This window comes from Neovison vison, chromosome 7, assembly GCF_020171115.1.
Source record: "Neovison vison isolate M4711 chromosome 7, ASM_NN_V1, whole genome shotgun sequence".
Classification (NCBI taxonomy): domain Eukaryota; kingdom Metazoa; phylum Chordata; class Mammalia; order Carnivora; family Mustelidae; genus Neogale; species Neogale vison.
The window spans coordinates 189,872,593-189,888,491 of record NC_058097.1 but is presented as its reverse complement, the minus strand read 5'-3'; the positions used below and the strand labels follow the sequence as shown (position 1 = coordinate 189,888,491).

Genomic DNA, 15,899 nt, shown 5'->3' with positions numbered 1-15,899 from the left:
CATCCGGTTCACCTGCTCTATAATGACACTGCCTACATGGTCACTTTGTGTTACTGTCATTTGTGAATATATACCATCTCCTCTGGGTGGCTTTAAGTTTCCAAGGGGGGACACTTTGTATTCATGTCTTGCTATATAGAGGGTATTTAGGAAAGAAAGAACAATTCAGAAGAAAGGAAAAGAACAAGAAGTGGTGGAAGAAGAAATGATCTCGTAAATATGCTCATTACTATTTTAAAGTGACCAGTTTTATATATTATAAACCTAGTTTCCAAAGATTCAGTAAGTTAGTGTAACATCTATAATGTTTTATGTCATTTCTTTTCTGCAACAAACCAAGCACTTTAAAGTCCTAAGAGTATTTCTACTAATTTATGGTAAATAGCAACGTTTCCTAGCTTATGGTTGGGTTTGGAAGTGTCACTAATTATATTCAAACAAAAATAAGTTTTCTCATCAAGATTCATCCAAAAAGAAATAAATAAATAGATAAATGATTTTAAAAGTGTCTGGCAGTAAGACAAGTAAATATCATGTGCTTTGATATCAGCAAATACAAAAAATAAGATTAGTAACACTTAAGAGTCGTCTTCATAGAAAAAGTCCTATGTCAGAAGCTCTGCCAAGGTTGAAGAAATGATATTAACCTCAAGGCTGGAAGGGACTTTATCAGTGATTGTTGGATGTTGTTTTAGTCCAGTGACTCTGAGAAGCAGACACCAAGACAGGATCAGACATGCAAGAGATATATTTGGGGGGAAATCCCACAGGGCAACGGTTGGGGTTGGGGGAGCCGCAGGAGGCTGATTGCTGATAGACCACAATTCAGGGTTGACCCTTTAGAGAGAGAGAGAGAGAGAATTTAGACAACAATGCAATGGGAGTCCTCAAGCCAAAATCACCATCACAGGAATCAGTCATGTATCTTATAGAAGGGGGTCTGTCCTACCCAGCCATTGGCTGGAAGCAGGCTGTGGGAAGTGTGACCTCCATGTGAACAAGGTGTTAGATTCAGAGCTGGAGTTGAACGTTAATTACCCACCCCTCCCATCCCCACAGCAGGACATCTGAGGGACACATTTTGATGGCTGCCACAGATGCATTATATACTTTTTTAAAAAGTTCTCCCTCTCCTTCTGTGCTCTCTCTCAAATAAATAAATATCTTTAAGAAATGGGGAGGGGAAGGGAGCCTGGAGGGCTCAGTCATTAAGCTTTTTTTCGGCTCAGGTCATGATCTGTCCAGGGTCCAGGGATCCATCGGCCCTGGCATCAGGCTCTCTGCTCAACAGGAGTCTGCTTCTCCCTCTCACTCTTCCTCTGTGTTCTCTCTCTCTTTCTCAAATAAACAAACAAAATCTTTTTAAAAATTAAAAAGTATAGTTATAAAATTAATATTCATTAAGCACCTACCCCAGGTGCTCTAAAAGATACCTAACTCATCTTTGTACTCTCCTTTCACAATGTAGACACAATGCAGCCGTCAAGCATTGCTCTAAAAGTTTACATGTAGAATAAGTATTATTATTATCCACATTTTGCCCATTAGGAAACTAAAGCACAGAGAGGTTAAGTTACTTCTTCAAAATCACACAGCTACCCAAACAACAGGGAGTACTGTCAATAAAACTCTCCCAAATGGTTTATTTTTGTAAGTTATGTTCCTCATTGCCTGCCACTGCGAGAGGAGTCCGGTGGCAAGAGGGGAATGCAATTTTACTATTCCCTGATCCATCCATCTTAGGATGCCCCCTCCTGGCAGAAATGTTAAATTAAGCCCTTGGACTCGAACTTTCTCCTGGATCTATGCATAAGTCTATGCGATAGGGAGCCTCAATTTTGGAGTTGCTCAAGGTATTGACAGCATGGAGTTTTACAGTATGGACTCTGTGGCATTAGACTGCTGCATTAGAATTCTGCCTTCCTGATTACTAACTACTTTTTAAATATCTTTATGCTGCAGTTTCCTCATCTGTCAAATGGAGGTAACAGTTAAAATGGTTGGGGCGTCTTGGTGGCTCAGAAGGTTTAGCGTCTAACTCTTGGTTTTGGCTCTAGTCATGATCTTGGGGTCATGGGATTGAGCCCCGGCATCAGGCTTCCTGCTCAGCAGGAAGCCTGCTTCTCCCTCTCTCACTCCCCCTTCTTGTGTTCCCTCTCTTGCTGTCTCTCTCTGTCAAATAAATAAATAAAAATTTAAAAAAAAAATGTTACCGTCATGTGCATTAATATATATAAAGCATTTAAAATGTTACCTGGTACATAGTAAGAGCTTAATTCTTTTTTTTTTTTTAGTTCCTAAATAAGCCTTAATTGTTACTGTTAGCTGCTCACATTTGGGGTACCTGTACCCTAAAATTAGATTATTCACATTTGATTTAACATATCTTTCTGTATTAAGTGTGTCATTGTAAAAGGGAAGTATACAATGATAAGTAAAATACAATTCCTGTTCTCAGGAAAATTACTTGCAACTAATGAACTGTGTAAGAGCTCCATTTCTAACACGGAAGCAAGGATCACTGCCCTTTGTGGGCAAATAAGCATCCCGGTTTGTCTATTTGTATCTTCTTGGTAGAGAGGGCAAACAGGCTATGGTTTTGAATCCTGGCGTTGCTACACATCATCACCTATGTGACTTCGTACAAATTAATTAGCCTTTCTAAGCTTGATTTCCTTATTTGTAAAATGAGATGATATTAATAACTACCAAATGAGACTAACGATACCTACTTTGTATAGCGGTTGTGAAGAACAAATCAGATAAGGCACAGCGCTAAGCATATATAAAATGCTTTAAAAATTACAGCTTAAAAAAACTATCCAGGGCGCCTGGGTGGCTCAGTGGGTTAAGCCGCTGCCTTCGGCTCAGGTCATGATCTCAGGGTCCTGGGATCGAGTCCCGCATCGGGCTCTCTGCTCAGCAGGGAGCCTGCTTCCTCCTCTCTCTCTCTGCCTGCCTCTCTGCCTACTTGTGATCTCTCTCTGTCAAATAAATAAATAAAATCTTTTAAAAAAAAAAATATCCAATTTACTGTAATTCCTCAAAGAGTATAGCCTCCAAAGGAGAAAGACCATCTCTGATTTCCTAAAGTTACCTATTATGTCAACCTAATTACCAAACTTAGTGAGAATAAGCAGTTTCCATGGAAACAGAAGAGGTAACTTGGAGCCTGAGTGAAAGCATGCACCTCACCAAATTAGGTGGAGTCAAAAATAAACCTCACACCCTCGTGCTTATACTCAGGTCAGCACGTAGGTGGTGTGTTTTGCAAACTGGGGACCAGAACAGGCTGCCCTTCGGCTCTAGAGAGCGTTCCACACCCAACCAGATACACAAACACACCTCAGCCTCTGGCAGAAGCTTCCAATAAGTAGATTTCATAAGGCTGGAAATCTTTCAAGGGTTCAATACTTATTTCATCTCCTTACCAGACTCTCCTCTCCCTATTCAGCCCTCGGCATTGACACAATTTCTATCATTACATTCTGATGTCTGCAGGCATGAACATCACTGAGCTGACTCTGTAATGATGATCTGAAGATCCTAAGCCATTTCAGAGTATGATTACAGGTTCCCAATCCACAAAGTCGGGGGGTGGGGTGATCCGTTTACCCAACTGCCAAAAGATTGTTTTCTTTACTAATAGTCAAAAAGTCAAATATAAGGCCTGGCTAGCAGGCAGAAAGGGAAATCTATAGATATTCATCAAATAGATATTCCCATAATTTCTACCATAATACTAAAAAGAGGTCTTCTGACACACATACAAAGGGGGTACTTAGCTTTGGCTTTTCTGTTTCTGTTCCTGCAATTTTCTTTCCTCTATGTGTATTTTCTTCTCTAGGCCTATACATGCAAGTGACTTTGTAATTTATAAAAGAAAAAAAAATAAAAGATGAGATAAATCCTCTGAGGTGTTTAAATTTTGAAAACCAGGAAATATTTTCTTAAATTAATCTATAAAGAGTGGTTTTCTTTTTTTTTTTTTTAAGATTTTATTTTATTCATTTGACACAGAGAGATCACAAGTAGGCAGAGAGGCAGGCAGAGAGGGGGAAGCAGCCTCCTGGCTGAGCAGAGAGCCCGATGCGGGGCTTGATCCCAGGACCCTGGGATCATGACCTGAGCCGAAGACAGAGGCTTAACCCACTGAGCCACCCAGGCGCCCCTAAAGAGTGGTTTTCAATGGTCCTTAGATTGAGGGTGAATACTTCAAAACAGCATCCCCGTAAAAGCAACCAAACTGTAATGGATAGGGGTTGTTCTCAGCTAAAGACAAATGCATTTCAGCAGAGTTGTATGAGTTGATGAACCATAAGGAAACCAGTGAGTAGTATGACCCTGTTTAGGGCAGCATGACTGTCCAGATGCTGAATGGGACAAGGGGTTAAGAGACTTAAATGTGCAACAGAGCCTGAAGAAGCACTTGCCCAGGGCTCAGATATTAGGTGGATAGGTGGACATTGAAGCTTTTTGAATCAACTTGAGACTCCGATTTTCTTTGTAGATTCATTATCAGCATTGCCACTGAATTAGTCTTCCTTAAAAAGCCACTACGGAGGGACCACCAACTTCTATTTACCAAAGCAGTAGTGTATTAAACATGCCAAGATTCTGAGGTACATTACTTAAACAAAAAACACCCAAGAGACTGAACAATGGACTATAATTTTCAAATATTTTATAGATTCACTGAGTAATGGAGTAAATAAAATCTTTTGCAAAGGTTGTTTGCTAAACATTGCTATTATTCATCTAATATGAAGTTATCTGTGATATAACTATGCCCTTTTGACTAATTAATGAATGTAGTCAATTAATCTCTCTCTACATATACATATAAGCACACATATATACCCACATACATGTATATGCATATATGTGTGTATATATATATACACATATAGATCTCCACATATGTGCATGTGTGTGTATATATATGTGCATGTATATATCTCTTACCACATATATAGCTTTATTACCACATATATATATCTCTTTCCATATATATAGATTTAGAAAACCAAACAGCCCTTAAACTTGGTAAAAAGATGCTCAGTTGCATAAAAGAAATGTACTTTAAATCTAGCATGGGACTAATTGCCACTTAATAGGTTGAAATCACTCAAAAATTTGATGTATTTTGTTGAAAAGACTATGGGGAGACAGACATTCTTACATTGCTAGTGGCAATGTAAAATGTACAACCTCTATGGAGGGCAATTTGGTAATATCCAACAATATTTTAAAATGCATATTCCCCTGACCTACCAATACTACTTTCTCAAATTTGTCTCTACAGATATACTAGTAAAGGAACAAAATTGCTCGTTATTCAGTGGGGTATTTTTAGTGATAGCAAAAGGCTAAAAATAACCTGTCTACCAATAGAGAATTGGTTAAATTATTTAAATACTATGTAGCTAAAATAATTTTTTTTAAAGAAGGAAGCTTTCTAAGACTGACATCTCACTAAGATCTATTAAATGAGAAAAGTGTGCACTATACTCTCCCTTATGTACATAATAAACGAATCTGGAAGGATACACAGGAAACCAGTAATAATGGTTACTGTTGTAGTGCTAAGGGTGGAGAAAAACTGGCAGATGAGGGAAGGGCGGGGGAGGAGACTTCACCATAAACTTCTTCATATTTTTAATCCAATTTCCATAGTACCAATTAAAAAATTTAAATTAGAACTGTTTATCATTTTTTAAAAATGTTATAGTACATCCAAACTATTAAATGTTATTCAGTGATAAAAAGAAATGGGCTATCAAGTCAGGAAAAGACATGGAGGGCCTGAAATGCATACTGCTAAGTAAACAAGCCAGTCTGAAAAGGTTACATCCTGTATGATTCCAACTGTATGACATTCTGGAAAAGTAAAACTTCACAGACAGTCAAAAGGATCAGTGGATGCCAAGGGTTAGGGGGCAGGAGGAAGGATGAATGGGTAGAGCACAGAGGATTTTTAGGGCAGTAAAGCTACTCTACATGATACTATAATGGCAGGTACATGACATGGAGAATTCAAAACCCGTAGAATTGTACAACACAAAGAGTGATCCCTAATGTAAAACATGGACTTTGTTAATAACAATATATTAATATTGATTCATCAGTTGTAAGAAATGTACTACCTTAATGGCAGGTGTTAATCATAGGGGAAACTGAGTGAGCAACAGACAATAGATGGGAACAGCTCTATGATAGCTGCTCAATTTTATGTAAACTTAAAATTCCTCTAAAAAAAATAAAGTCTGTGATTGTTTTTAAATGTATGTGCATAGTTGTATGTATACACACACACACACACATATACTTCCTCTTTTCACCCAGCAAAGGCCTTACACATCGAAGGTGCTCAATAAAGTACTACAGCTACTGCCTCAGTGGTCAAGAGGTCAAGCTCTGGAATGAGCAGATTAGCTCCTGATTCCAGCTCTACCATTTTTTAGCTGTGTGGCCTTATTTACCCAAGTCACCTCTTTAGCCTCGGTTTCTCCATCTGCAAAATGGACGAAAAACACAGTATTTCCTCCTGGGGCTGTTGTGACGATCAATTTTAAAAGTGCACATAAAATGCTTGGCATTGTGCCTAATGTAAAAGAAATGCTCAAACATGTTAGTGGCCGCTGTAAGGGGAAAATGATGGTTCACAGAATGACTGAGTTGGCACTTCGGGTTCCAAGGTTACTCCACCACCAGCATGATCTATAATATTCCAAAAGGGCCCCCAAACTCTCAGCTCCAACCTATCCCACTTCGAACACAATCCACATTGCCTGAGCCCGTACACCTCACACGCCCTTTGACCCCCAACGCCGTTTTCCCCCTGGCTCGGCCTTGCACTTCCAGGCCCCCCGGAATGCCCGCCTCCCCCCTACCCCGCCCTTCCCGGCCCCTCCCTATTCCACCCCGACCCCTCTTCCCACTCAGCCCCCTCCCCTTCTCCTCCCCAGACCCGGGCCTAATCGTCGGCACTTCTTTCCTTCTGCGAAGCTGAAGGAACTCCTACCCAGATACTCGTAGTCCGGGAGGGCTAGGCGCTCGGGACTCAGCATCCTTGGACCAGGGTAGCTTCCAAGCTCCAGCACTCCGGCTTCCGGAACCCAGGTCGCCGGCTCTCTTCCGTTGCCACGGCAACCACGCGGCGGGAGGAGGCGGGAGGTGGAGGGGGGTGTCACGCAAACAGTCTCCGTATCGCAACCCCAAGCTGGCCACACCGGTTCCGGCAGCCGTCGCTTCGCGGCGGTGGAGGTTTCTGAGGACTGCCATTCTTGAGGAGTTGGTTTTAGAGGAATTTGAGGTGGAGCATTCTTTGGAATCTCTCACATTTCTCGGTGTCGAAAAATGACTGCGAGCCCTCCGCGGGCGCAATTTCTGAATTTCATAACTACGATTCCTACATTTGTACAGCTGTTCCCCTAACTCACAATAATAGCTCCCACCCCTAAATTCCCATAAACACTTAATGTCCCATGACCTATTTTTATCTCTTTATTATTTACAGTCCGAAATTGCTACCAAGGGCTTTTGGCACACACAGGCGTGTGTTTTGGTTGCTCTGTGAGGTCAGGGATGTGTCCTTTCTGCCCATGTCCAGGCTGGACACGCAGAAGGTGGTTATTAAATCCTCTACGAGTTCACTGACATTTCCTCTCAAATTCCTCTTTATCTTTAGTTCCTCCTTCTACCGCTATCCCTTACTATTTGATACCCTTCCCAAGTGTCTTTCTTTTTTTCCCAACAAGACACTTCACTTCTTGAAGGGATGGGGAACACAAGCGAGGGCACATTGGATTTTTTTTTTTTTTCTTCATATGCCTCATTGCTCACTTCTCTTTTAAGAAGGCAGGGTATTAATTGGTTTTTAACTTCCCAGATCTCCAGATTATTCTTTTTGTTTCTCCTCACTCCCCACAACAGGTTAGGTCCTGTTACAGTTGAAACCTACTGGAAAAGGCCAATCTATCCTTGCTTGTTAAGTTAGTTCCCACAAAGTGAGATTTTTGTGAAAAGAACAAGAAAGAAGGAGGAAAAACAGGAAGGAAAAAAAGAAAGAAATGAAGGAAAGAAGAAAAGGAAAATCATGCTATCAGAGGAATGACTGTGAAACCAGTGGACCACCTACACTGGGAAGAAAGGGAAAGAGGAGCTTCTTTGCTTTGTGTCCATGGTCTATTCTTAGTCTTCTCCGGCAGGAGCTTCAAACCTCCTAATTCTCCCTTTGCCTTAAAATTGTATATGTCTTATTTCTAGGCTCCCATGAGTCACTCTGAGTTTGGATGTGGTAAGGATAAAGGGACAGAGCCAAACTAGAAGCAGCATTTATCTCGAGGTAATGAATTTACTAATTTGGTATTTAATGTCAAGTCCTGCAAATTTGATAAAAATATTCGCTTTCTCCCCCCCTTTTCTTCCTCCACTCTTGCCTCCTGCGCCGTCCCATTGCTGGCTTTACCCCCGCCCCAGTGCCGCTTGAGGGTGTGGAAGTTTCATAACTTTCACACCCGTGGCTTATTACTATATTATTAATAAAATAATGGGATAGTAATTATTAAGGACTACAATTTCATTTTATTTCCAAGCAACCTGAAGCTATTTGCAGATCATTTTATTTGTCTTCATAAAAACTTTCTAAGGCACTTCCTTTTTTTAAGCAGGGAAACTGAGGAACAGGTCAGGAAAATGACTTGTCTAGCATCATCCAGCCAATTGGTGGGAGAGCTAGAACTGGATCTCAACTATCCCAGCCTCCAGGCTAGTGGTCTAACCACTAAACCACACAGCCTCTTTTTTTAGGGTTTGTTGGCTTGGTTTTTATTTATTTATTTTTACTTTTGCTCTGCCCTGACAGTAACTAGAAGCTCCCAGATAAAAGAAGAGAATTTCAAGTCCAGGCTGAACATTTGACATCCTCTTATTTGTGGGGCATTATCCTGGGACTTGGAGGGTGCTGCTGCTGGGATCTGTGTGGTGGAGCTGGGAACCAGCCCCAAGAATATAGCTTTGTTTGGGCATTAACCCATTTGCGGTTATAATAATGATAAGTTTCAGCACCAGTGGCGCCCGACTGTTAATGACTCAAAGAAAGCTAAATAAGAACAAGATGTCATCTCTGGAGCAATTTGTAGCTTTTTCCTACAGCTCCATCCCTTCCATAAAAATCCTAAGGACCCATATATTTAAAGTCAGTCTTCCACTCTTAATGTCTTCAACAGTCTATTGAGGAAGAAAAGGGTAGGAGGTTGCTAGACTAAGGCTTCAAGAAAATTTGAGGTTGCACAGAAATAACAGGTAGCCTTACTGGGGTTAGAATTACAGACTGCTTGCATTTTTCTTCTTTATACTTTTACATATTCTCAAAATTTTCTATAATAAGCACGTATTAAAACTTGAAAACAAACAATAAATGACATGAAAGTCTTTATTTTTTTAAGATTTTTTTTGTTTGTTTATTCATTTGAGAGAGATACAGAGACAGAGAGAGCACAAGTAGTGGGAGAGGCAGAGGGAGAGGGAAAAACAGACTCTCCGCTGAGCTGGGAGCCCGACGTGGGGCTCAATCCCAGGACCTGGAGATCGTGACCCGAGCCAAAGGCAGATGCTCAACCGCCTGAACCACCCAGGCGCCCCTTGAGAGTCTTTTAAAAATACGTATTTTTAAGTAGGCTCCATGGGCCCAGCCAGTATAGATCCCAACACAGGGTTTAAACTTACAATCCTGTGCTCAAGACCTGAGCTGAGATCAAGAGTTGGATGCTGTGGTGCCCGGGTGGCTCAGTTGGCTAAGCAGCTTCCGGCAGCTCAGGTCATGGCCCCAGGGTCGTGGGATAGAGTCCCATGTCTGGCTCGCTGCTCAGCGGGGAACCTGCTTCTCCTTCTCCCCTCCTTGTGCACTTGCGCTCTCTCTCTCTCTCTCTCTGGCAAATGAAGAAGTAAAATCTTAAAAAAAAAAAAAAGAGAGAGAGAGAGAGTTGGATGCTTAACTGACAGAGCCACCCAGGGACCCCCCTTTAAAATATTTTTAAAGCAGAAGTGATGACCTTCCAAATAGTATTTGTTTTTCCCAAGAAGGAACAGCTACTTTTAGATTTCTCTTCTGCCACACGTATCAGAATACATGATAACAGATTTTCGCCACACCTCAGTGGTAGAGGAAACTTCTTTAGTGAAACACACAACATGGGTCTTAAGAAGAGTGGAAACAGGGGCGCCTAGGTGGCTCAATGGGTTAAAGCCTCTGCCTTCGGCTCAGGTCATGATCCTAGGGTCCTGGGATCAAGCCCCGCATATGGGAAGTGTCAGCTTTCAATTTAGATAGGTTTTCAGATTCTCAAATTACTATAACATATTTCTGAAAATGTTATCTAAACAAATAATCATCCAGGTAAACAACTAAGTCAGAAGATAACGCCACAATCCTGAATATAAACAAGTGATATAAAATTGGTCAAAGCATAGTGAAGGCGTGACATGTGAAAGTCATTACTACAACACAAGGAACAGAAACATCAAGCTCAAAGCAATCAGAAAAACACCCACAAGAGAGGATATGTGCAGACAGCAGTTTATCAGAGTATAATTCCTAATTATAAGGAGAAAGTTAATAGACATTTCTAGCTTTGGAGAGGACCTATGAAGAGATTGCTAGGGAAGAAATTTCTCCCTGGAATTGAAAACTCCAGAAAAGCAAACATAAAGATACTAAATAGTTTTAAACTTCAAGGAAACAATGAGGAAAGAAAAAAAATGCAGGCTGAATTATTGCTACAAAATAGGTTCAAGAAACTAGGACAAGCTTTTATCGACTCATCAAGCAGAAAAGATGCTAAGGGCAAAGTAGCTACTAAGAAATGCAGGTCATGAAATTCATGCTGAGTTCCTGGGCTCTTTATAAAAGACTTATCTTCCATGAAAGCAAAGTAGAAACTAAGTGTGATGCCAGTGTATGGGATTAACATGTTTAAAGTAAAAAATGCTATTTACAGACAAGTCATTTTGAACTGCTACAAGCCAACAATCCAGAGATCTGGGAGAATTTGCAAAGAAAAAAGAAAATGTTCACAAACTCTTAGACAGTTAAAAATAACTAAAGCATTACAAGAAAGTGGTTAGGAGGACATGGCTTAAATTGAACCAGAGCTCAAAGGTGATTATAGACTTGTACCTTCTTGTTATACTATATTTTCCAATGCTGTAGAAATAGTTGGGAATTATACTTTCATATAGTTTGAAAGGGAAAAAGATTTTCTGATTCTTCTTGGTAGCCCACAAAAATTAGCTCTGCATTCCTCAGTCCTCAAGTATGCACCTTGATAAACATTTATGTCATTAAAAAAAATTCTTTGAACTCTCCAACCAGCTTGTGAGTTCCTTGAAGGCAGAGACAGTGTTCATTCATCTTTAAATTTCTAGTATCTAATAGAATAAAGGCCTGTGAAATAGAATTTTTTCCCCTCTAGATTAAAAGCCTAGAAAATGACGGCCATCCAATCCCTGGGATTTATGGTTGCCTCATAGGAACCAATTCATGAAATAAATTCATTAAACAAAAAGGCCAGCAAAATGCAAAACTTCATTGAGAAGAGCATTAAAAATCAAATAGAGGGGTGCCTGTTTGGCTCAGTTGAAAGAACATGCGACTCTTGATCTTGGGGTCATGAGTTTGAGCCCCATGTTGGGTGGAGATTACTTAAATGAATAAACTTAAAAAAAAAAAAAACCCACAAACAGAAAGCATTGGCATATCCTTCCTAGATCTAAATACTGTGTGTGAGAGATCACCATATTTTAAGAAACGCCCAGGGAAAAAAAACAACTAGCTCAAGAAAAGGCATACATATTATACTGCAACAGATTAGTTCAGGAGGATGAGAGGAAATATACTAGGAATCATTAAATAAACTTGGGATATGATTTGGAACTTCCCAAACTTTAGAATCTTAGGACTAAAAGCTTCAGTCTCTATGTCTATTCTTTTCCTTCAAGCCATGCCTAGATTGTTACAAGAGTGTATTGTCCTAAAACTCAAATCTGACTCATTACTACCTTACTTTAAAAGCATTGCTGACTCACCATTACTAGGATGAAGCAAAATTCCTAAACATGCAGACAATGTACATCCTTTCACAATCTGATCCCAACCTACCTTTCCAGCCACCTTGCCATTCACTCTTCTCTACGTACTTAATACTCCAGCCATACTTTCCTACTCATTATTCCCAAACACACTGAACTCTTTCCCACCACCTTGCTTTGGTATAACTTCTTTCTGCCTAGAATGTACCTCTCCCACATTTTCTGCCTAGTAAACTCTTACACATCCAATAAGACCTAAGCTAAATGCCCTGACCCTGGGAAATCTTATCTAACTTCCTAAATAAAATAGGATAAAGGCCGTGAGGGAGAACAGGCAACTTTACGATGATAAGATGACGTTTTGCTGAGGCTGGGATGCTGAGCTGAAACTAGCCTTGGAAGGGTCTGGGGAAACAGTATTTTAAGTTAAAAAAAGACAGCTCATGCAAAAATTGGAAGAAATGCTAGCATGTTGCAGAGCTGAAAGAAAGCCAGTGTGGGGATGCCTGGGTAGCTCAGTTGGTTGAGCAGCTGCCTTCGGCTCAGGTCATGATCCCAGCGTCCTGGGATCGAGTCCCACATCCGGCTCCTTGCTCGGCAGGGAGCCTGCTTCTCCCTCTGCCTCTGCCTGCCATTCTGTCTGCTTGTGCTCTGTCTCTCTCCCTCTCTCTGACAAATAAATAAAAAATCTTAAAAAAAAGCCAGTATGGCCAGAGCAGAATGAATAAGGGGAGAAGTAGTCAAAGTAGCAGGCAGATTCCAGGTCACGAAGGACCTTGAAGTCCACATGAGAAGCGTGGATATTATTCCAAGTGCAATAGGAAACCAACAGAAGGTTTTAAGCCCAATAAAGACACGACCCGATTTATGTTTCTTAACAAGTCACTCTGGTTGCTGTACATGTAGAGAATGAATAACAAAAGGGCAAGTGTGAAAACAAAGAGACCACTTGCAGGCTCCTGGGTGGCTCAGTTGGTTAAGCGACTGCCTTTGGCTCAGGTCATGATCCTGGAGTCCTGGGATTGAGTCCCGCATCAAGCTCCCAGCTCCATGGGGAGTCCGCTTCTCCCTCTGACCTTCTCCTCGCTCATGCTCTCTCTCACTCTTTCTCTCTCTCTCAAATAAATAAATAAAATCTTTAAAAAAAAAAAAAAGAGAGGGAGAGAGAGACAAAGAGAGACCACTTGCATAGTTGCTTGAGTCATGTTTGTTATTAAATGTGTTTATTCATTGCTCCATTTGTGTATCCACCATTCTAAATTTATCTTTGCTGCTGAAATAAACAAGATATATTGAGATATTTGCTGCAAAGACTCTACTTATATATGCCAGATGTGTGACTATCAAGCTTTCAGGAGATAGAAATATGTGTAGAAAATCTTGCTTTCCAGGGTGTGCCCCAAGTTAGGCCAGAGAACTGAATCAGCCATTGTACCCCAGCCCCTGAAGTGAGAACCACTGCTGTACTGGAACATGAAAAGCATTGGCACTGGAAATGGTGGTGTGAAGCGTTTGTGATTAAAGAAAATGCCAATCAGACTCTTTCCTTATACTTGCATTTTTCCCCCCACTCCCCAGTAGTAGCCCCCTGGACTTAGATAACAGCATCCACTGCTAAAAGTTAATGATACTTTCCCATAAGTCCTCTGGACTCTTTCCTGGATCAGGGCCTTTGCAAATACTGTTCCTTCTGCCTTCTGCCCCCACTCCCAGCCTGTGACTCTTGCTCGGCTTAGGTGTCAGTGCCTCAGACGGGCCTGCCTTGAGTCCCCAAATCTAAATCAAGTTTCTCCTTTCATAGATCTCAGTAATTTTCCTTGAATGTCCCTATCATTTATCACTTTAAATTCATTTGTGGGATCATTCTTTCAATGTCTCTGCATACCTGTGTCTCCTTCCAACCCCAACCGTCAGACTGTAAGTTCCAAGAACCCAATATATCTGTTTACAACTGCCTCTACCTTGCCTGGAACATAATATGCCCTTGATAAATACTTCCCAAGTGAACAAATACTGGAAATAGGCCTCCCTACGTAGAAGTGGCAGGTGTAGGACTTCTTTAGCTCCTTTAGCTGTGCTTTTTCTTGTTTTTCCTTCTACAGCTTTAAGAACTCTTTCCCTCCACTCATGCTGTGTTAACAAGAAGGTGAGTCGATGCAGCAATTCTTTGCAGACTCACATTAACCTTTTTTTTTTTTTTAAAGATTTATTGATTTAGGTGAGACTGAGAGAGCACAAGTGGGAAGGGCAGTGGAAGAGGAAGAGGAAATCTCAAGCAGACTTTGTGCTGAGCTTGGAGCCTGACATGGGGCTCCATCTCACAACTCTGAGGTCACGACCTGAACCAAAATCGAGAGTCAGACACTCAACTGTCTGAGCCACCCAGGCTCCCCTCATGTTCTTAATCTTTTAAAGCAGGGTCTCCCAAACTCAGCACTATTAAAATGTGGGGATGGATAATTCTTGGTTATATCATTCTTTGTGGGGAGGATGTCCTGCTCATGGGAGGTTGTTTCCCAGCATCCCTGGAGTCTACCCGTTCATTGCCAATAGCACCCACTCCCAAAACTGTCTCCTGGGATTGCCCCATGTCTGCGAAATCACTCCTGACTGAGAACCACTGTTTTAAAGTGTAAAACTTCAGGCCTTTTACTCTTTCAGATGAATTATATCTAGAAATTCAGATTGCTGAATGATGCCTAGGTTATAAGAGAATTATTCCAATCCAGCTGGATCAAAATAGTGCCCATTTCTATCTGGTTTCTGTAGCACTCCCTGTGTTTCCTTTGAAAAGGCCATTAGTGATGGTCTAATTCAGGGCAATATTCTGATCTTGGAAACTCAGTTCCCTGGTCTGTCCTAGAAGGATGAAGGAAGGGGTGTTGTTTCTGAGGAAACTAATGCCTCTGGGACCCCTTTGGAACTGGCAAATTTTCTAGGGGCATGTCCCAAAGGACAATAAAAGGGAGACAAACAGCCCATTCTGGCATGCTTTTCAGGATCTCTCACTCCAAACAAGAAAGTCTGAGAGGCCTGGTAAAAATAAATATGGCTTAGCACTCCTGGCATAAGAGCAGTTTCTGACAGCCAAGACTTAACTCACCCTAGGGGGTGACCCAGGCAGGGACTATGCATGAAGTTCGTTTCTACCCATTGATATTCTCAATGACTCACAGCAGCCAGGGATGGCTCTGTGCACCAGAACCGCACTGAACCACGGAGGAGGAGGCCTTGGGATGCACACACAAAATGCAGTCTCTTGAGCCTGAGTCAGACAGGGACAGCCAGCTTCCCCCTTCCTCCTCAATCCCAGAAAAACAACATAAATCATGCCTTCTGGAAGGAAACCTATCCTTCGCATACAGATGTTTATAAATTCTTAATCCCCTGACATTGAAAGTATGGTGACTGCCTGTCCTGGATTTTTTGGGACAAATGTATTCATTATACCACATGTCCTTAGTTTTCGTGTGGAAAAAAATGTGGTCTCCAGAATTGTAAGATCTTTCTCAACAGGTCAAAAAGCATACACAGCATATATTGAAACCCTGAGACCAGCCAAGGCCACATCACAAACATTGTGGGGGGTGAGGGAAGTGGGTGTTAGAATCAGCTTCTACTCTTCACTTCTTTCTCCCTGGATTTTAGGCTAATGTGACCTAGGTCATCAAGGTCGACTGTCTTTCCTAGCAGTGGGATCCCATAAAACTGACCTGACTCGACTGCCGCCTTCAGTCAGCAAGAAGAACTACACACAGAGAAAATGCCTCAGCCTTAGTTACTGTGGTGATGCTGGTTCAACCACATTT

At 41.3% G+C, this 15,899-nt stretch overlaps 1 protein-coding gene across 1 annotated transcript in view; it reads right to left on the bottom strand.

Moving 5' to 3' along the window:
• The window catches only part of C7H11orf49 (chromosome 7 C11orf49 homolog), a 188,494-nt gene extending 181,216 nt beyond the window's left edge, over positions 1 to 7,278 (bottom strand). The window contains exon 1 of the mRNA XM_044259211.1: positions 7,025 to 7,278. Within this exon, the coding sequence (XP_044115146.1) occupies positions 7,025 to 7,070 (46 nt within the window). The 5' untranslated portion in view covers positions 7,071 to 7,278. The remainder of the gene's footprint in view (positions 1 to 7,024) is intronic.
• Positions 7,279 to 15,899: the final 8,621 nt, after the last annotated feature.